This window comes from Mus musculus, chromosome 19, assembly GCF_000001635.26.
Source record: "Mus musculus strain C57BL/6J chromosome 19, GRCm38.p6 C57BL/6J".
NCBI lineage: Eukaryota > Metazoa > Chordata > Mammalia > Rodentia > Muridae > Mus > Mus musculus.
The window spans coordinates 24,160,094-24,180,970 of record NC_000085.6 but is presented as its reverse complement, the minus strand read 5'-3'; the positions used below and the strand labels follow the sequence as shown (position 1 = coordinate 24,180,970).

The 20,877-nt window shown below is 45.8% G+C and overlaps 1 protein-coding gene across 6 annotated transcripts in view; it reads left to right on the top strand.

Moving 5' to 3' along the window:
• The window catches only part of Tjp2 (tight junction protein 2), a 130,633-nt gene that overhangs the window by 44,158 nt on the left and 65,598 nt on the right, over positions 1–20,877 (top strand). Inside the window, exon 1 of one of the 6 annotated variants that reach the window (XM_030250861.1) lies at positions 6,643–7,016. The exons of 4 other annotated variants lie outside the window; for them this stretch is intronic. In XM_030250861.1, the coding sequence (XP_030106721.1) occupies positions 6,957–7,016 (60 nt within the window). In that variant the 5' untranslated portion in view covers positions 6,643–6,956. Of the gene's footprint in view, positions 1–6,642; positions 7,017–20,877 lie in introns of those variants that run through there. One more of the 6 variants, NM_001198985.2, reaches the window with a different exon arrangement.

Genomic DNA, 20,877 nt, shown 5'->3' with positions numbered 1-20,877 from the left:
CCTTCCTCTGGCTTTCTCTTGGTATTTATCATGGATTATAATTTTTTAGTTTGTTTACTTTCTTGATTCTCCATCTCTATTTTTAAATTTCTAGCTCGTGTGCAAAAAAACTGGATTTCATTGACACACACACACACACATGTTATATCTTGCTCATATTTGCAGAAATACGGGGTTACTTCATGATTCTTTGTGCTGGGGTTGTGCCCATCTCTGTTCATCTCTGACGTTGATTCGAATGAGGACCTCAAAGTTCTAACGCCTGAGGATGTAGCTCAGGTCGGGTATATGTCTGTTAGGAATGTGCTTGTGAGGCCCCAGGTTCTGTCTCTAGCACCGTGGAGATGGGAGAGGAGGAAATAAGTCATTATTCTATCAGGGCGGACAGGTTAGGCAAGAACTACAAGTTCCACTGTTCAAGTAAACAGTTCTTTAGGAATGTAGGATTTAGAAAGCTAGATAGCCAATCACCTGTCTCCATTCTCCACAAAAGAAAACAAAATGAATCAAAGATGGGTAGTTTAACCACTGTTTCGAGTAAAAGGACCAATATGTGACAGCTAACAAGGAATGAGTAAAGTGGAGATGCCCCACCCCACTCCCAAGTAACTTTAGGGGATGGGGAGTGCAGCAGGGTGGCGCAGTAGAATCTGTCCTGAAAGGCTAGTGTTTGGAGTGAGGAGGGTGCAGAAGCCAGGAGAGAAGATGTGTTCCCCAGGGAGGGAAGAGAGGTTTGCCATTCTCTTGAGAAGTGTCAGGGATCATATGGGGCTTTAGTTGCTGCTTGGGCAATTCTTTTGACTCTGTCATTTGTCATCTTTTGTGTGTTTATCTTTCTCTTCATCATACTGTAGGCAGCTTTCTGTTATAAGTTGTCCTTATCTCTCTCTGCCTACCCTAGGGGATAGGGTAGGCATTTAAAAAATGTTTGTGGGAGGGGTGGGTCTGTATGATTCCAATCTGCCTTAGGTGCAGAGAGCAGCCTAGAGACTTTTCAGTGTGAGTTTACATTGTTTCCAACTGAAGAAACTAGGTAACCATGTTGTAAGTATATACACACATAGATACATATGTATATAAATATATTCTCTGTATGTGTGTGTGGTACAGAATATCTCTGCATATAGATCTCAAATCTTAACTTACTTTTTCTTTCATTACTGGGCTAGATGCTGATACAAACTAGGCAAGCACTTTAACCCCACCTCACCCCCCTTTTTCTGTTTAGGTTTTCCTAGAACTGGCTGTATAGTTCAGGCCGACTTTGAACTGGAGACTTTTCTACTTCAGCTAGTATGATCTGGTTTCTTTCTTAGAACCCTCTCTCTCTGCTGGTGAGAAAAATCTTAACATTCCATAGGAAATCTGACTAAGTGCATTAAGTTTGTTATGTTTGTTTGAGTTATTTTATTTTATTTTATTTATTTATTTGAGATGGGGTCTTACTTTGTAGCCCTGTCTGACTTGAAGCTCACCATGGAGACCAGGCTGTCCTGCAACTCAAGAGATCCATTCTACTTCCAGTGTGCTGACACAGATTTATTTTAACTAATCTATTTCAGAGACTTAATAAGTCATAATTTACAAACTACAGAAGCATTGTCTGTAATTAAAAAAAAAAGATTTATTTATTGTTATGAATAAGTATGCTGTAGTTGTCTTTAGACACACCAGAAGAGAGCATCAGATCTCATTACGGATGGTTGTGAGCCACCATGTGGTTGTGGGATTTGAACTCAGGACCTCTGGAAGAGCAGTCAGTGCTCTTACCTGCTGAGCCATCTCGCCAGCCCCCATTGACTGTAATTTTAAGAGGAAAACTCTATTCATAATGCTGTCATCAAAACATTTTCCAAGTATACTTTCTTTTTCTTACATATTTTTCATGCTTTATTAATGTGATCATAGGTTAGATAAAACTTGTGTTCATTCTCATTGACAGATTTTTGTTTGTTTGTTTCTCAAGACATAGTTTCCCTGTGTAGCCCTGGCTGTTCTGGAATTCACTCTGTAGACCAGCCTGGCCTCAAACTCACAGAAATCTGCCTGCCTCTGCCTCTTGAACGCTGGGATTAAAGGCCTGCATCACCCTTGCCCGGCCCCTTGACAGTTTATTAACATTGTCATTATTATTCTTGCTATATAAATTTTCTCATATTGTAGTTAACCCTTCTGTACTGGCTAGTTTTGTGTCAACTTGACACAGCTGGAGTTATCACAGAGAAAGGAGCTTCAGTTGAGGAAATGCCTCCATGAGATCCAGCTGTAAGGCATTTTCTCAATTAGTGATCAAGGGGGAAAGGCCCCTTGTGGGTGGGACCATCCCTGGGCTGGTAGTCTTGGGTTCTATAAGAGAGCAGGCTGAGCAAGCCAGGGGAAGCAAGCCAGTAAGTAACATTCCTCCATGGCCTCTGCATCAGCTCCTGCTTCCTGACCTGCTTGAGTTCCAGTCCTGACTTCCTGGGTGATGAACAGCAATGTGGAAGTGTAAGCTGAATAAACCCTTTCCTCCCCAACTTGTTTCTTGGTCATGATGTTTGTGCAGGAATAGAAACCCTGACTAAGACACCCCCCCCCCTTTAGTTTTGTCTATACTGATGATTACACATGGCCTCCTACATGCTAGGCAGGAATTCTACCACTGAACCACATTCCTGGTCCTTGAGATAGGATCTTGCTAATTTGCTCAAGCTAGTCTGGGTAGGTCATGACCTTGAACAGCTCCCTTCCAAGCAGCTAAACAGCTAGGATTACGGGCCTGACTAGTTTATGTGTTTGTATTTATAGTTTTGTTTTTCATTGAAGCAGAGCCTCCCAGGGAAGTTGAGGCTGACCTGTAACTCAAAATTCTCCTGTAAGAGTGCCAGGTTATAGACATCGGTTACTACACTATGCCTGCTTTCTGTCAAGTAGGATAGGATTTAATAGCTCTTTATCCCTGGCCATAGATGACTTCCATCTCTTCTGACTAGGAATGGACACCTTGGGAAGTAATGAAACTTTGATATGGAACAATTTTGGCCAACTTCAGCGGTGGGTCTATCTGAAGCAATTAGGTTCAGAGTCTGTATTTCTTCTCATTTCTCTTTTGAAAGAGGGATGATGTCATATAGCCCAGGCTGGCCTTCAACTCAGTATATAGCAAAGGGGACATCTAATTCTCCTGTCCCCAACTTCTGAGTGTGCCACCACATCGTTTATGTTGTACTGGGGGTCAAACTCAGGACTTCCTGTGCTGGCTAAGTCTACCAACCAAGCTGTATCTCCAGTCCCAGTCAGTTCTTGACTGACTTCCTCACAGTTCTGTGTTAACTGACTATGTTCCCCCTTTTAAAGCTCACTCTTCCTATGGCTTTTTGACCACCTTTCTCCAGAAAGTGTCTTCTGCTTGTTGTGATCTTTGCACAGCCTCAGTAGGACCACACCAGGCCAAACAGTTCCATGTGAGGTTTATTGAGAGAGAGAGAAGGGCAAGGTGGTGATGGAGAGAGAGAGAAGGGGGGAGGAGAGAGATCAGAGGGACCTTTATATATGGATGGTGACATAGTCAGGTAAAGGTGGGAGGTGGAATGGATTCTGGGAATATGGTGGCTGTTGCTTGGCAACAGGTGTGCCGGTTGTGCCGTGATGTCACGGGTTTTGGAGGTCCTGATACCAACACTGCCCTTTCAGGTTTGCTTTGATTTTTATTTACTTATTTTTTTGTCCAGCAGAGTTTGTAATTCCTATAGGCAGGTCCTGTCTTTGGTCCACCTTTGCCTCTAACTGCATCAGGTGTCTAAAAGGTGTCATGCCTTCTCTTGCCTTCTCTTGATGGCAACTTTCACAACTCATTGGTGACTTCCAGAGCTCTCTAGCCAGGTGCTCATTAATACCTCGTGGAGCTGACATGCTCAGTGTGGAGCTACTGAGCATCTCCACCTGGATGACACATAGCCCTTGACTGCTCTACATCCCTAAACTCATTCATTATCCTTCCTCGGGCCCCTCCCAAGGTATGCTCGGCTCCTGAATTCTCCATTGTAGTCAAAGCACTGTCTACTTAAATAGGCCACACACCCGAGAGTCACACTGGGCTCACTTCCCTTTTGTCCTTCACAGCTAGTTGGAGTTACCCAGCCCATTGAGCTACTTCCTCTGTTTCTTTGGAGTCTGGCTTCCTTTCATCTAATGCTGCATTCCATTTTGCCTGCTTGCCCACAATGGTAGTATGTACAGGTCAAATTATTTATTTATTTATTTTCGAGACAGGGTTTCTCTGTATAGCCCTGGCTGTCCTGGAACTCACTTTGTAGACCAGGCTGGCCTCGAACTCAGAAATCCTCCTGCCTCTGCCTCTCGAGTGCTGGGATTAAAGGCGTGCGCCGCCACCACGCCCAGGGATTTATTTATTTATAAAGATTTATTTATTTTACATCCGTGAGTACACTGTCACTCTTGCTGTCCTCGGACACACCAGAAGAGGGCATCGGATCCCATTACAGATGGTTATGAGCCACCATTTGGTTGCTGGGAATTGAACTCAGGACCTCTGAAAGAGCAGTCAGTGCTCTTAACCACTGAGCCATCTCTCCAGCACCCCAGATTAAATTCTTACCACTGCTCCCCAGACTATAAGTGGTATAACCGTCTTCCCAGACTACAACAGAGCGATCTATATAAAATGCACCTGAATCCCACTTCTGTAAGGATGCTCAGCGCCTGCTGACCTGGGTCACTTCACATTGTTACACTCTCAGGAAAGGCTGGGGGCTGCCTTCTTTGTTTCTACACATTATTTTCACCAGGAAGACCTTTTCCTTTAATTTTGTCTCACACGTGCATCCTTATTAGTGAGCTATCTCCGGGAAGCTTTCTGTGAACCCAGTCCTTCCATATCAGTAGGGAAACACTTCCATTTTCTCCTTGCTTGCTTACTTCGAGCTGTAATGGATTACCTGAGGCAGGAGAAAGGCTAGCCTGATCTACATAGTGATACTCTGCCTCTAAGGGGAGGGGAAATTCCAGGAGTAGGTTTGAGATATTGTATCTCTACGAAATACATTGCTTCCCAGAAGAGTGTAGTTAATTTCGCTGTAATCTCAGCACTTCAAGACCTCAGGGAGGCAAATCTCTAGGTTGAGGGTGGCCTTTGCTACATAGCAAGAGTATTTCACACATTCCAGAGTTGTATGGCTTATACTGCCATCACAAAGACAGTGTAGCAACTGAATCGAGTTTTCAATCGTTGGTGGAATGCATCCATTCCGGTGTTGGGTCAGAAGAATTGGTATTATGGCGTCTAAATCTGTCATCATTTGTCACGATGGGAATATTCTTTATTTGTTCTGCCCAGTCCAGTCATTAGGCACATGTGACGGTCATCCCTGGAATTGTAGGTATTATGACCGAGAAACCGAAACGTTCATTGCCTCTAATGTTAGTCAACTGAAAGTGAAATGTAAATACAGGCAGGTGGCAAGGACTGCCCAACTTGGACAGCCCCACTCTAGGGAGGAAAAGGTACCCAAGGTGTAATTGCTGCATCCTGGACCTTTCCTCCTTTGTTGATGCTTTGTTGACGTAATGCGCCCGTGAGAGTAAGGTGTGACCGACCGGTTCATAAATGCAGTCATTACCACTCTAAGTCACCACCACCTAATTTGGAGACCCATTTTTAAATAGGTGCTTAGATCAGGAGGAGAGCAACACAACGCGCCAGTCAGGAAGACCAGCCCCGCGTCCCTGTGGAAACTGGCGATAAAGTGGGAAATGTTACTCACAGCGCTTACTCAGAGGCGGGGACTTCCTACTCCAAAGGAGGCCAGCAGCACCATAACGCTATGAGGGCAGCATCTGTAAGACTTGTTTTTCCACATATACTGCCAAACTTGTTCTGATTAGACCGGAAGTGAAGGCACTTTTCAGAGAGCCCGCCGGCATCTGGATCTTGTCACAGGGCTATCCAGACCTTTCTACCTTTTATCTTTCCATTGTGGACCAAGGCTCGGGGTTGCTCTCCAATTTAAGGGAAGAAAACCGGGGTGTGAGGGGTGCAACTCTTTCATTTCTAATCCCAAATCATGTGTATCAGTTTTGACTCTCAAAATACTCAACGTCCTTCTATAATAGGACAGTTTATTTGAATCGCACGATTCTTGCACAAGGGGGACTCTGAATAAATCTTGTGGGATCAGCTTTGTGACCACCTGTCTTTTATAAACAGGCGACGGAGAGGAATTTCAATCTCTCTTGGAGTTGCTGGTCATATGCCAAGGAGGTAACCTGGCCGGCATTGTCCTAAAAAGTCCCGCTTTACTATTTAATCCAAACACCTTTGAATCCTTGGAATCTGGGTCAGCAGTGGAGCTGCGAAATTTGGGGTGCAACACTTGTCTGGGCTGGCTAACTCCAAAGCAAACCTTCGTGCTTTCCCCAGTTGTTCTCTAGAAGAGAAGGCAAGCTCTGCCTGTCGGAAGCCCCGCGATGCTCTTTAAAGAGTGTTCCCCCCGGGCCCGCCGCGCGACCTCCCGGGCATCCGCGGACGCGGGCCCTCCTCGCCAACGCGCTGAGCTTCCCCGGGCGCGCGCTCGGCTGGACCTGCTGGCTTCTAAGCGCGCGGCGGAGCGAACCATCCGGCCAGCGAGGCGGGGGTGCAGGCGGGACGCGAGAGCTCGGGAGCCTCCTGCCGCTCCAGGTCCTCCGCCGCCGGCCGGGAGTCAGAGTGCATGACGCTGCCCGCCTCGGGGCCTCGGGCGCGGCGCCGGCGAGCTCTCCCCTGGCGGCGGGGGTGGTAGCGGCCGTTGGAGTTTCCCCGGCCGGGCGGCCGGCGTGGGCGCAGCTAGGCGCGGGGCGGGCCGGCTGCGCCGCGGGAGGAGGGACAAAGGGGAGGCTCCCGGTGGTGGCGAACCGGGTCCTCCACTGCAGCTTGTAGTTCTGAGCCGCGGCGAGGAGGACGTGCGGGAAGCGCGCGCGAGATGCCGGTGCGGGGAGACCGCGGGTTCCCACCGCGGCGGGAGCTGTCGGGCTGGCAGCGCGTAAGTTTCCTCCCGGGCCGGGCGGCGAGCGGTTGCGTGGGAGCTGGTGCGTTCCGTGAGGCTCCCCACTATCCGCCGGCAACTCTTTGGGCTGTAGTTAGCAAGGGTCCTCCCGAAGGGGAGGATCGGGAGGATGGCGCTGATGACCTTTTGAAGTCACTTGGCTTTGAGATGAAATCGCAAGTAGGGGAAAGTGTGGAGTCCAGAGCCCTGGTGTTGGCTCCCAAGACTTTCTGTGCCTATGGTCACCGACTGGACGCCTGTGTATGTGTGTGTGCTCTTTCCAACTTAATGCAGAAGTTCTGAGCCATGTACCGAGAAAAACAGAGGACTCTTTGGTACCCAAATCCTCACTTTCCTTTTCAGTCAGTCCTTTTCAGCCTCTGTGTTACAGCTTATTTTGCAGTAGGGAATGGAGATGGGGTTTTGGAAGAAGCCCCAGAAGGGAGTGATGAATGGTTTGTATTCTGGTAGTATCTTACCTGTCATCAGTCTCTTTTATTTTATGTCTCCATTTGTTAAGTTTCCGCTTTTACACAGTAGTTTATTTTAAGGTTTAAATAATCAGGGATTTCGACCTCAAGGCCTTTTCACATTCTTGAAATGGGAAGAACTTGGGAGGGAACCTGCCAGGACTCAGTAATGGAATATAGCCTTCCCCTCGATTTCAGTTGTAGTTCTGAGGCTGAGTTGCTTCTCTGGCGACTGTCTGACCTGAGTAATGGTTGTGGCTTTCCTGAGGTTCCCAGGGAAGAGTCATCCCCTCCCAGAAACTGCCCTGCGCTGCGCACTCCCTGCTTCCACTTTGGAATCCCAGCAGAGGCAAAGACGCCTCCATAGCTTCCTCTGTGGTCTGTGTTTGCTATGCCCACAACCCTTTACAGAAAACAGGTCTATCCTGGGAAGAAGGTAGTTTTGGCTGACAAGTTAGGAAGTAGTAATTGTATTTGTCACAAAGGGCCATTCAGTAATCCTGGTTAGGATAAGGATTATTAGCCAATCCAATATGTTTTCTTGACTGATGCTGCTTCAGTGTGGGGAATGCAAAGGTAAGTGAAGGCCGTGCGTTTGTTTCATCCACAGTTTTGTAGGGAATGGGTGGCGTCAGTAGTGCCAGTTAGGAGTCTGGGCAGGGTGCTGTTCTTGGGAGAGGTGAGAGAAGAGAGTGCGCTATAGTCAAGTTAACAGTGGCTTTTGAGGTTTTTGTTCTTGTTTTCCCTCGACAGAGCTTCTTGCAAAGATTGAATAAAGAGAGGCTTTTTCTTTTTGAAATTCTGGTACAATCCGGTGTGTGCCAGAATCACCCAACTTACTACTAGTTTGGTGAATGTGTTTGTTTGTGTGTTTCTGTGGGTGCGGGGGAGTGGTGCTGGGGATTGAACCCAGGGCCTTAAGCATAGTTTTTTTTGAGCTTTATCCCCAGTTGTAGCTTTCTAGTACCATTGAGCTACCATTTAATGAGCACCTACTTAGTGCTAGTCACCTCTCGGACTTGACTGAGTCCCAGATTGACTGGATCTCTGCTTGCAGGAGTCTAGTGCACACGAGTATGGCGGACTGCTTTATTTAGATGGCTCTGGCTTTCGATGATCCCTGGCACTGAGGGAGAGATGTGTAATACAGATGCACACCCTGCTATTCAGAGGTGCAACAAAGGGTGGGATTGTCTTCTCGGCATCCCTTCGGGGATTCTTTCAGGGAAGAAAGCATGTGAGCAGATACTTCCTCATGCAAGTCACCATAGAGAATGGCTGGGAATGCATTTACCTCACGGTGCACTGGCAGAGAGTAGGCGCCTAGGGACACAGTGGTCATGGGTCCCCAAAGTTAAGCACGAGAATCAAGTGAAGGGTTTTGGGTTGATAAGGGAGGCGAGGTCTAGAAATCTAGAAGTGCCAGATAATTGCCAATGGAAAGTCTGAGAGGCCAAAAAGGTGGTACAACTCTTTTTGGAAGGCCTGGGATGGCACTGACCCAACCTTGGGAAGGACAATCATAGAAACTCCTAATGTAGTAATTAGTGGTTCGGCTCTCCTAACAGCCCAGTGAGCTGCGTTCAGAGTAAAGGCCACTCCACTTCCAACACGGTAAAGGGTCCTCTTTTTGAGGTTTGCTTAGGACCAGTTTCATCTTTGTATCGCCTTATGGGGAGTTTGTTTGAAGTGACTACTGCCTGAATTGGCTTCACTCTTGATCTAGTTCCTTGCACGTGGACAGCAGATCGCAGCTAACCAGCTATGTCCTGTGTGTGGACAGATCACAGTTAACCAGCTGTGTCCTGTGTGAGGACAGCAAATCGCTGCTAACCAGCTATGTCCTGTGTGAGTGGTGAGCTCTTCTTGAATGTATCTGAGTGCTTGGGCAATGACAATATCCCCTCTGTTAGCTTTCTTTTCTTTTTTTTTTTTTTTTTAAGATTTATTTATTAATATATGTAAGTACACTGTAGCTGTCTTCAGACACTCCAGAAGAGGGAGTCAGATCTTGTTGCAGATGGTTGTGAGCCACCATGTGGTTGCCGGGATTTGAACTCTGGACCTTCGGAAGAGCAGTCGGGTGCTCTTACCCACTGAGCCATCTCACCAGCCCCCTCCGTTAGCTTTCTTTTCACACAATTTTCCCCCCTCCTGAGGTTATTTTTTAAGGAGACAGATTCTTGAAAGTAGGTGTGAGGGGGGTTACCTTAGGTCACTGTAGCTCTGTGTACAAGAGTAGTTGTTTAAAAAGACATTTGATTAGGTTTTGGCTTGAGATGTGGTAGCCATAGGGCAGCAGTAGAATTGGGGAGGACCAATGATCACTCGACTTTCATCATCTCCCAAGATAACTAGCCATTAGGGAATTCCTTGCCTAATCCCTAAAACAAATCTCATTAAGCAGCCTGACCATATTAAAGCTTTATCTCAAATAAGAGCTGTCTCTCAATAAAATGCCTCGTTGGTTATATATATCCTTAGCAACAATCAGGGATGCAAAAACTTGTGGCCCCAGTGACCTTGATGTTGTGAGATAAAGATGTTTTGGGTTTGGGGCTATCTTGTGCATGGTTTCCCCAGGCTTGGGTGGAGGGGAGCTAAAGTATCCTGTCAGCCCGTCTATTGAGAGTCTCTGGATTCCAAGCCCAAGAGTCAGGGCCATAGACTGAGACACCCAACCTAATACCAGTGTGGTGAATTTAAGCACATCAGAGTTCATGGAAACCAGGTTTAAAAATAGAGAATGGGGGCTGAAGGGATGGCTCAGCGTTTAAGAGGACTGACTGCTCTTCCAGAGGTCCCTGAGTTCAATTCCCAGCAACCACATGGTGCCTCACAACCATCTGTAATGGGATGCCATGCCTTCTTCTGGTGTGTCTGAAGAGAGTGACAGTGTATTCATATACATTAAATAAATAAATGAATAAATAAATTAATCTTAAAGAAAAAAAGAACAGAGAGCCATGTAGTGGCCAGTTAACCAGTACAGGAAATGTTGTGATGCCCCGTCCTCCTTTTTAGTAGCAGCTCTTACACCTGTGACATTCTAAGGAGGTGTTAGCTTTAACTGTTAAAAAGAACGATCCTGGTATCCAGTATCCATCATTGCAATGGCTAGTGTTTATTTGGGAGGTACCTGGGAAGGCAGTCCATAGGCTTGCAGGGTTTTTGTGTAATGCTGAACTGTGAGTTGGAGTTCTTCTCTTTCTTTCCACTTGATTTAGACTTGTGCTTCTAAGAATTTGGCAACTGCGCTAATTTCCTAAGCACCCGGAGGTCATTGTGTGCTTGGGCCGTGGTGTTGCTGATCAGAAGTGTGATGGGCAAGAACCCTGATACTGGGCTGCACCACCGCTCTCTGTCCTGGTGGTGTGTGTGTGTTTTTTTTTTTTTTTTTTAAATGACAGGTGCCTATTATTTTGGCCATTATCCCTAAGCCTCTCAGAAAACACACTAAGGACTTTGACCAGCCATTTGATTGTTTTTTTGTTTTTGTTTTCCCCCTTTGGAGTATTTTCTCAGTTGTGGTTCATAAAAACTTGCAGTACAAAAGGTTCTTTAAAATGTAATTAATTAGTTTTATGTGTATGCTGCTTTGTTGCATGGAAGTCTATATATTGCTTTTATGTGTTTGCTGCTGGAAGTGGGGATTGGATTTCCTGGGACTATAGTTACAGATGGTTTTATGAGTAGCCATCTTGGGGCTGGGTCCTCATCAAGAGCAGCAAATGCTTTTAATGTTGGGAACCACTTCTTCAGCCCCGTTTTTGTTTTGCTTTTGTTTTTCCAAGACAGGGTTTCTCTCTGTAGCCCCGGCTGTACTAGAACTCCATAGACCAGGCTGGTCTTGAACTCAGAGATCTGCCTGCCTCTGTTTCCAGAGTGCTGGGATTAAAGGCATGTACCACTTTTAATTTAGATAATTTAATTAATAAGTTAATTTAAATAATGAAACAGCAATAATGGAGTAATCCAGCCGCTTGTGGCAGCACACGCCTTTAATCCTACCACTCCTGGAGGGGCAAGTTTGCAGATCTCTGTGAGTTCTAGGTTAGCCTGGGCAACATAATAAGATCCTGTCTCAAAATAAACACAAACAGAAAACCACCACCACCACCAAAACCTACCCAATAATTCTCTTCGACAGGAATTAAATTCTATCTTTTTTATTAGCTTCTTGGATGGGACATATTCTGTTTTTCAGTTGTTATACATTAATATCGAGTGAGGAGTGGAAGCCAAAGCCAGTCAGCATTCCCACTTATTTGAAGGTTGGGTAGCTTAGGATGAAACAAAAATAAATGTGAAGTAAAACCGCATTAAGATTTGTGAACTTTTCATGGTAAGTCAGTAGTAGACTGTACAAATTGAAAGCATGAAGGCTATTGCTCTCTGAGCCTTGGGTGTCACTGTGTAAAGCACATGTGACTTGGTTCAGGAGAGCTCTCGAGTATATACCTTCCCAGCCCCACCATACCTTCATGAGCAGCACATGCAGAGACATCCTGGGAGAGCAGAAGTGTTGAGCACATGGCCTCTGTCTTGAGCCTGTGGACAACCCCACTCCCCCACCCCCATCCCCCATTTCTGCAATTCTTCTGACTGTTTGCCCATGGTGTGTCTGTGGGGCTCTTTTAACATCTGGCTGGATTCCCTTCCTTTTTCTGCTTTCTCCGAGTAGGTGATACATCGAAAGTTGCATGGCCAAATGCTGTTCATTCTTTTGTGATAAAGTGGTGGGGCGGGGAGGAGGTACTCCCGCCCTTCCAGGGAATAGCACTTTGTTTTCAAGTGCGGCCTGAAGAATGCAGATCACCAAATAGCTTGCCACGCGTAAAGGTTTTAACTTCTCAGGGTCTTTACAGAATGTGTTGTGTGGCGGGATTCTTGGTTTTCGTTAATGAATTAGCTTTATGGTGCTGCGGATGGAACCTACTTATATACTTCTGGTGCATACATGGAGCTATAAAGGGGGCTCTGACAAGGATGCTGTAGGAACCGCAAAGTTTGAGGTAGAAAAACAACCCCTTGCTTTGACTTAAGGAGGACAGTTGAGGTGCACGCTGATGTGAAGGAAAAGGAAAAGGAGACACTCTGAATTATAGCCGTTCTCTAGTTGTGTGCCTGTGGCGCCATTTGTGAAGTGTCCGAAGCCTCTGGCTGGTGACTTGTATTTAGTCATTTCATAGCAGGACATGCTATTTGATGAGTGCCGCCTGGCAGATGGTTACAGTTGGGTCTTTAACAGGATACAGGCTGCCATCCAGCCACAGTAGAGTATACTTTGTAATGTGCTTATTTGAACTTAGACTAATGTTTTAGCCTGACTAGACTTTGATGGGTGTGGCTTTTATGTTTCTCCTCCTCCTCCTGTTCTGTGTGAGGAGTAAATATAGTAATGGGGAAAATGTAATCTTGACACATCTCTGAATGAACACCTCCCGTCCCCTTTGTTGCTTCAGGAAGCTGTGGGTGGAACCCAGGGCCTGGAATATCCTAAGTACCTGCTGTGCCAGGTACTTATTAGAGTTAAAATTATTTTATTATATGCCTGCACTTATATTGCACAACAATGGGTACCTGTTGTCCCTTGGAGGCCAGAAGAGGCTTGGCAGATCCTCTGGGTCTGGGCTGACAGGTGATTGTGAGCAGAGAATGAAGTTCTGGGAATCAAACCCTGGTCCTTGGCAAGAACAGCTAGTGCTTTTAACTGCTGAGACACCTGTCCAGACCAGGTTTGTAGCTTTTTTTGGTGGTAAGTTTTTAGACTGTACACCAGTCTCAAAGTCCAGTTACATTTTTGCCATCCTAACAAAGGAAAACGTGGATCGTGATAGAGAAACTTTAGTTCCTTGAGTTGAAGGTAAGGCGAGCCAGGTGTTGTGTGACTTAATTTTTTATTTTACGGGGTGGACAAAACACTCAATCCCAGATTGGGAACCCATGATACACCCAATTTTTAGTGGTAAGGATACCACCAAAGTCCAGCTTGGCGACCCAGTGAGTTTTATTGGGGTTCCCTACAGGAATCTGAATTCAGGAATAGAAATGATCCCATATGGATGAGCACAGATCACCCCAGAATAACTCTTATCGCCAAAGTTCACCCCGGCATGGGTGACAGCTCACAAAGGCTGGGAACCTGGACCACACTGGACAGCCTGCAGGCAGCTCAGCAGATTGGAGGGTCCTTTGCAGCTTCAGGTGGCAGAAATGTCTTCCAAGCAGGTCTTTTTGCTTGAGAGTCGTCTTCCCCGCAGGGGTGTGTGTGTGTGTGTGTGTGTTTACCTCCCTGCCTAAGGAGCTCCCCTGCAGGACCAAAAGTTTTTAAGGTCTAATGCTTTCTAGTAGTATTTGTTCCTTCTAGGGCTTGGAGCTTCTAGGGCCTTTGTTCTCAGGAGGAAGGAAAAAGAAATTTGTCAGCCGGCCTCATTGCTTTAATGTCCGACTATAGCAATTTGTTTACATGATCTGAGAGCTGATCCTACCCACTTGGCTCAAGTTCAGTTTCTTCTTTTTGCCTTACAAGGATAGCAGGCGCACCTGAGAACCTGGGTGGGTGGGGTTTCACCCAGGAGAGTCATCCCTGTAGCTCGGAGACAACACCTTCACGTCACCGGCCACTCTCAGTCTCCGGAGGATTCAGCGGAGTAGAATCGATGAGATTAGTGAGGGAGGTTCTTAGCAAAACTAAAGGACTTCCTGGTGAGCTCAGTTTCCGACCGAGGAGCAGGCTTCTTCCTCTTTAGCCCTCTTCAGTGAGGAGTCAGCTGCTCGGCTGTGTGGGATTGGCTGGTGTACACCTGCCCCTGTTTCCTCCGGCCACTGCATACCGCCAGTCACTTCCCATTAGCTGTGAGCCCTGCCCTTGTGTGAGTCAGAGTGGTAGGCACAAGGGCTCTCGGGGCAGGGCATCAGACGAAGTCACTGTGTACTTATCAGATTGACTCGATTTGGGAAGGCATGAGCTAGCATGACTCAGACTAGTGGCGAACTTAATTGAGAGAATTCCTCATATTTCTGTAGCGAATGGATGATAGTTGGATGAACTAAAAAGTCTTAACCAAAAAAAGTGTAGAATTGCTTCTGGACCTCTCAGTGTGCTGTTGTTGAGATGGGGCTGTGTTTAGCTCAGGTTGGTCTCCATTAAAATTGTTACTGTGTTGCAGAACTTAGGCCCAGAAGCAGCAGAAACTGCAGCGCTAATTAACTGGCCACTTTATGTGAGTTGCAGACCTCAGCTCTGCTTAGTTTAGATGGCTAATAAAGTCATCTGTGGCCCCTAACTTCCTGGGGGCTCTCAGTGCTCGAGTGTAAAGCTTAGAGAACATTCTAAGGAGTTTGGAGCAAGATATTCCAAATTACTTGCTCTTTCAGCTATATGTGTGTGTTATTTTCTTATTTTTTTTCTTTTAAAAAGGCATCCATTGGATTCTTTCAGAAAGACGTTTTTAAAAAGACATACTGTTTAACGGCAAAGGTCCCAGGGAGCCTGGTAGTTGCTTAGCTCACAGAGCAATGGAAAGATCTGTTATTAAGTTGCAGCTTGAATAATGTACTAGCCAGAGCCACAGGGTTCTCTTCCCTCAAGCCAGTAGCGACTGTCTTCTCCTCCCTTTTCCAGATTTTATTTTAATTTTTTTCTGGAATTATTTTTTTCTCTATATGTATGGTGTTTTGCCGTCTTGTATGTCTGTGTACTCGGTGGTTGTTTGCGCCTTATACTCTCAGAGGCCAGACAAGAATCTCACATCCCTGGAGCCGGAGCTAGAGACTTCCTTTTTCCTCCATCTGTATATTAGGTCTGGCTGTGTGTCCTGGAGCTCACTATGTAGACTAGGTGAGATCCTCCTGACTGGGATTAAAGATGTGCACCACCATGCCCAGTTTATAGACACAGACTTGTTAAAAGGAAAAATGTGCGCTTAGCACAAAGGAGATGTATTTGCTCTGGAGGGACAGAGGTCAGGGTTAAGGGATGAGACAGGAGCCAGAGGAAGAGGGAGAACGGAGAGAAAAGAAAGAAGAGGGTTATTTGTCTTGGAATGGGATAAAGGGCTGCCTCTGGATGGAGAGGGGACAGGCAAATGATGGTTTATAAAGGTGAAATGGGAAACCCTGTGCTGAGATGAAGTGTTTAATTTTAATTGTGCATGTTAATTAGGTGCCTGAAGGGAGCTTTTGATTGCTAGACTTTACAGCTGGACCTTGGTAGTCAGTTTCTGGAATAGGAATTAGCAATAAGGAAATAGACCATGGGGGGTTAGCCTTTGGAATGGATAGCAGTTTGGTGTGTTTGTTTGTTTGTTTTTGTTGTTGTTTTTAAGCGAGGCAGAGGGAATGGAGGAGAAGGGCCAGGTCTGCTAGAGTCATGCTGGCCAACTCAAGGTAGCTAGAGTCCCTTCAGTTGTGAGCTGCCCCGTGGGTCCTAGAAAATGAACCCAGGTTCTCTGTAAGAGCAGCAAGTGCTCTTATCCACTGGGGAGTCTTTCCAACCCTTATTATTTAAAAATAAGTTTGGTTTATTATTTTTTTTAAAGATTTATTTATTTATTATATGTAAGTACACTGTAGCTGTCTTCAGACACTCCAGAAGAGGGCGTCAGATCTCATTACGGATGGTTGTGAGCCACCATGTGGTTGCTGGGATTTGAACTCAGGACCTTTGGAAGAGCAGTCGGGTGCTCTTACCTGCTGAGCCATCTCACCAGCCCCCGGTTTATTTTTAATGTGTATGTGTGCACCCACATATCCCTGGAGGCCTGTTGTCAGATTCCCTGGAGCTGGGCTTACAGGCAATTGTGAGCCCCCTGATGGGGTGCTGGGAACTGAATTCAGCAGAAGAGGAAGCACTCTGAATCACCCCCTGGACTGGAGTTCTAAGCAGTTGTGAGCCGCCTGCTGTGGCTCCTGGGAACGGAAGGAGGGTCCTCTAAAGAGCAGTAAGCCTTCCTCCCTCCAGCCCCACTCCAGCTTTCTTGGAGGGCTTCTTGAGAATCCATTTTCATTCTTTTCTCCACCTTTTCCAGGCAAAGCTGCTTGTGGGGGAGGGTGGCGTCCCGGGGGAGGGTGGCGTCCCCTGGGAGGGGGAAGCCTCCCACACACCCTTGCCTTTTGCCATAGACTTTCCCCCCAGGGTGAACTTTTGCAGGGATGAGCACAGAAGGGGCCCCAGGCTGCAGTTGGGAGCCTCTTCTGGCTCCCCTTCCAGCCAGGCTAGAAACCAGACTTCTGATTGATGGTTGCGAGAGGAACTTCCTCATTCAGGGACTCCTGTGAAAGTGCTTGCTCTCCGTTGCTTCAGCTGGAGTCCAGCACTTCTGAGCATGTCCTCCAGGAAGGCACTTCTCCAGCCTCAGGCTGCTCTGGTTAGTGTCTGGGTGAGTTTTAAGAGGGGAGAGAGATTTGTGGCATCTTAGACACTCCCTGAAATTTCCCAGGTATGAAACTGAAAACGTTTGTTTCTTTCCTCCTAGTGTTATTGTTACCGGGGCAAATCAGGCTGCTGGAGACTCTTGGAAAGTAAGAGGCCCCCAGGTGGTCCAGAGTTGCATATGGCCTGTGTCAGGATTTATTTTCTTTCCTTTTTGGGCTGCTGGGAAAAACTCAGGCCTCTGTTCCTGTTAGGCAAGCGTTCTAACCTCAGAGCTACAGCCCTAAGCGAAGCCTATGTGTTTGTTTTTTCTAAGATAGAGTTTTCCTGTGTGCTTTGGCTGTTCTGGAAATCACTCTGTAGACCACGAACTCAGAGATCTGCCTGCCTCTGCTTCCAGAGTGCTGGGATTAAAGGCAACCTGGCCTAAAGTGAAGGTTTTAATCTAAAGTCTGGGAGGCGTATTAGTTGGATACACTGCTCAAATGCCCAGCTTGGCAGCTGACTCTAGGAGGGAGTGGTTGGAGAGGGAAAGAAAGATACTCTGAGCCTTCTTAAGAACTGGAGTTTAAAACAGTTTGTCTGGAATGTTTCCATACAGAAAGAATTTACCAAAGCAACAGAAGGATCCAGGAAAGATCTGCCCTCTACAGTCTACAGAGTCATTTTCAAACATTTTCTAGATTGCCATGTTTATGGTGTTTGGTGAAGTATTTATATATAGATTTGTGTTTACTTTTCAAATAAAAGGCTTAATTTTTTTTTTTTTTTGGATTTGGTGCTGAAAGTAAGGGTATTTTATTGTGGTAAAGTATAATATTAAATTTAATATTTTAAATATATGACTCATTAGTACTTGTTCTGTGTTGTGCCATCTAGTCACAGGCTTCCAGGAAGTCAGTGGTGTGGTTACCATTTGGATAGAAAGGTGGACACTTTGTATCATCGTCAAACTGGCCCCACCAAGAGAACCTTATTTAATTCCCCTCTCCGGGAACAGTTTTGTTTGACATGAAGACTTCAGTGTTTATGGCTTCCTTCTTTCCAGGGAATCTCCATGACATGTCTGTGTTGTTGTGTGAGACTCACTAGTTCGTTTGTTGCTTAGTAACATTCCACGCGTGCGCATGTGCATGTTCAACTTCATTCCACGTGTGCATACCCAACATCATCCTATGCCTATGTACATGCATCGTCATTCCATGTATATACATGCAGCGTCTTCCCATGTGTGTGCACACTCATCACTCCATGTATTACACATGCAGCATCATTCCTTGTGTGTGCACACTCATCACTCCATGTGTATTCACATTCAGCATTTTATTCTTTTGATGGACTTTTTTTTAAAGTTGCTATTATGAATAAAGCTCTTTTAAAAAAAATTCCTGCACATCATTTTGGGTACACATACATATCTTTCAGGTGTGAATTCCAAGTATTCGAATCCTTATGTTGTGACCTATGGATGATTGTGTCAATCTGTAACTCTGACGTCCCATAGACCTGACCATGACTTATTTTATCTTGTTGCTTCTTTCCCTGATCAGAAGCAGTTTACTATTTATCATGTTCAGTCTTTGTGTCTGTAAACCAGGCATTAAATGCAGAGCCTATTGGTCAGGGTTTAGTCAGGAGAAAAAAATATATAGGTGTGTGTGCGTGTGTATATATATATATATATATATACACACGCACGCACACACACACACACACACACACACACACACACACACACACACACATATATATAGGTTATTTCTAGGAAAGAGAAACTAGTGCAGAATATTGGCATTGCCAGTCCACCAAACAATTGAAGGCATAAAAACCAGGGTTTCATCACCAGCATTCATATTTGCCCCACAGACTCCGGTTGTACGAGGCTCCTAAGACCCTTCCTCAGCCTTGGTGGTCCTGAGGCTGGCGAGGGGAAGGGAAGTGGGGAATCCGCTTGCTGCTGCTGGTGAAGAAAGGAGGAACGCTGAAGGCTTCAGCTTTCTTTCATGCGTTCAGATCATCCATGTGTACTTCCCTGGCCCCGGGTTCTTCACCCAGAGATCTGGAGGTGTCTGGCCTCTGGTAAAAGAGCTCTCTGTGCTAGAAAGGCCTGGGTGCCTCTTGGGATTGCTCTGAGGTACTCAGTAGTCAGTGGAAGTGGCTGTCATTTCTTATTTTCTTCATCATTTCAGGGGAGTACTAGACTTTCTGGTTGCACGCTCCCAAGGCTGTCCTTTGACTTTATAGTCAGTCACCTGATACAGCCCAGGTGACCGGTAACAGCTACCTTCTCCATAAGGTATCTTACCTTTGGAAGGGCCTGCATCCTGAGGTTTAGCTCTGTTTCCTGCTTCCCATCACACTATATTGCTTATCTAGACTGGTCTCAAATTCTGTTAGGGACCACAGGCAAGTGCCACCATTTCTGGCTCTGCTATAGGAGGAATAAGCTTGCAGAGTTACACTCCAAGGCCAAAGGGTGTTGCTTACTGGTGGAACACCTGCCTAGCGTGTTCTAGGTCCTGGATTCACTCCCCAGAAATGGAAAAAAAAAAGAAAACCAGATAGCTGTGGTATCAGTCTTGCAATATCAGCACTTGGGAAAGCTAAAACAGGAGAATTAAGAGCTTGAGGCTAGCCTGGGCTACCTAGCAATCTTAGGCTATCAAGGGAGACCAAAGAATAATGATTTTCAAATTTACAAGTTAATGAATAGAAGATGGCTTAATTCCGTTAACTTAATTCTTTGATGAGTTACTTATCAACCCCAGTGAGTACGTTGTCTTAGACATCCTTCTCATCTGATTGTATAAGTATATAAATCTGATTTTTTTTATAATGAGCCCTACTCATCTTTCACTTCTTTTGAATTTTGTCAAATGAAATGGACAGAGATTATATTTATCCCAGTTTGTGCTTCATATCTCATGCTGACCGAATAGTCCGTCAAAACTGTGGGCAGTAGTGATCTCAGCCATTTGCGTTTGTTTTATAAAATCTTAAGTTTTTTAAAATGTTAGCTTTAAAAATCTTTAGCCCCATTGACAATGCCCGCTGTCACCCCTGGGGAAAACTTGACTTGTTTCTTTTCCCCCCTAACTTTGGAATATTGGTGAATTTTTTCTCCTTCATTCAAATTATCTTCTCTACCACTCCAACCCACTCTACCCTGACTGTCTATTACTGTTACTAATTGTTAGCGGGGAAACAGTGGCCACCAAATACCAAATGGTATTTGATTCACCAAATACCATTTGAGGCTCCTGGCCGCACAGTACTGCTTCTCCGAGAAACTGGAAGCGCTACGCGGAGAGTAGACTTGTAAGCGACTGCACTGGGAAGCCCAGGACCCGTGACTGAGCTCCTACCCTGGAGTAGCTGGAGCTGCCTATTTGCAGAGCTTGTGTGGATTTGAAAGTACCAGAACTATATTCACAGAATCCATTTTATCCCCCCCCCCCAACCCCCCAACTCCAGACTTGGAGTCAGCCAGAGCTCACAATAGATGTGCAAACAGTTTACAGTGTCTGAGACAATGAACAAAGGGTCCCACTGTGTGAGCTTAGAAAACGGAGCTGCAGGGAAACTTCTGGGGAGTGACCTAATTCACTCCCTCAGCAGCCCTCCTTGTGCTGGAGCTTAAATATATGTGTATGTGTGTGTGTGCCCGCGTGTGTTTTATTTTTTGCTGGGGATGAGACCCAGGGCCTCATGCATGGTAGGGAAACATTGACTACCTATTTCCACCTGTAGCTCCCTGCACATACACATGAATATGTATTCATTCATATTCTCTCTCTCTCTCTCTCTCTCCTTCCCTCCCTCCCTAGATATCTATAAATATTTAGGCTTAGTGTTATAACTTGAAGAGGGATCTGTCCTGTTGCTTTATGTATTTTTTTGTATAGTACAGTATTTATTTTTATCTTCATTTATTTATTTTAAGTCAATTTCTGGAGTTGACTGGTCTTTGCCACACAAAAGTCAGGAACTTCAGAAAGGCAGCTGACAGTCT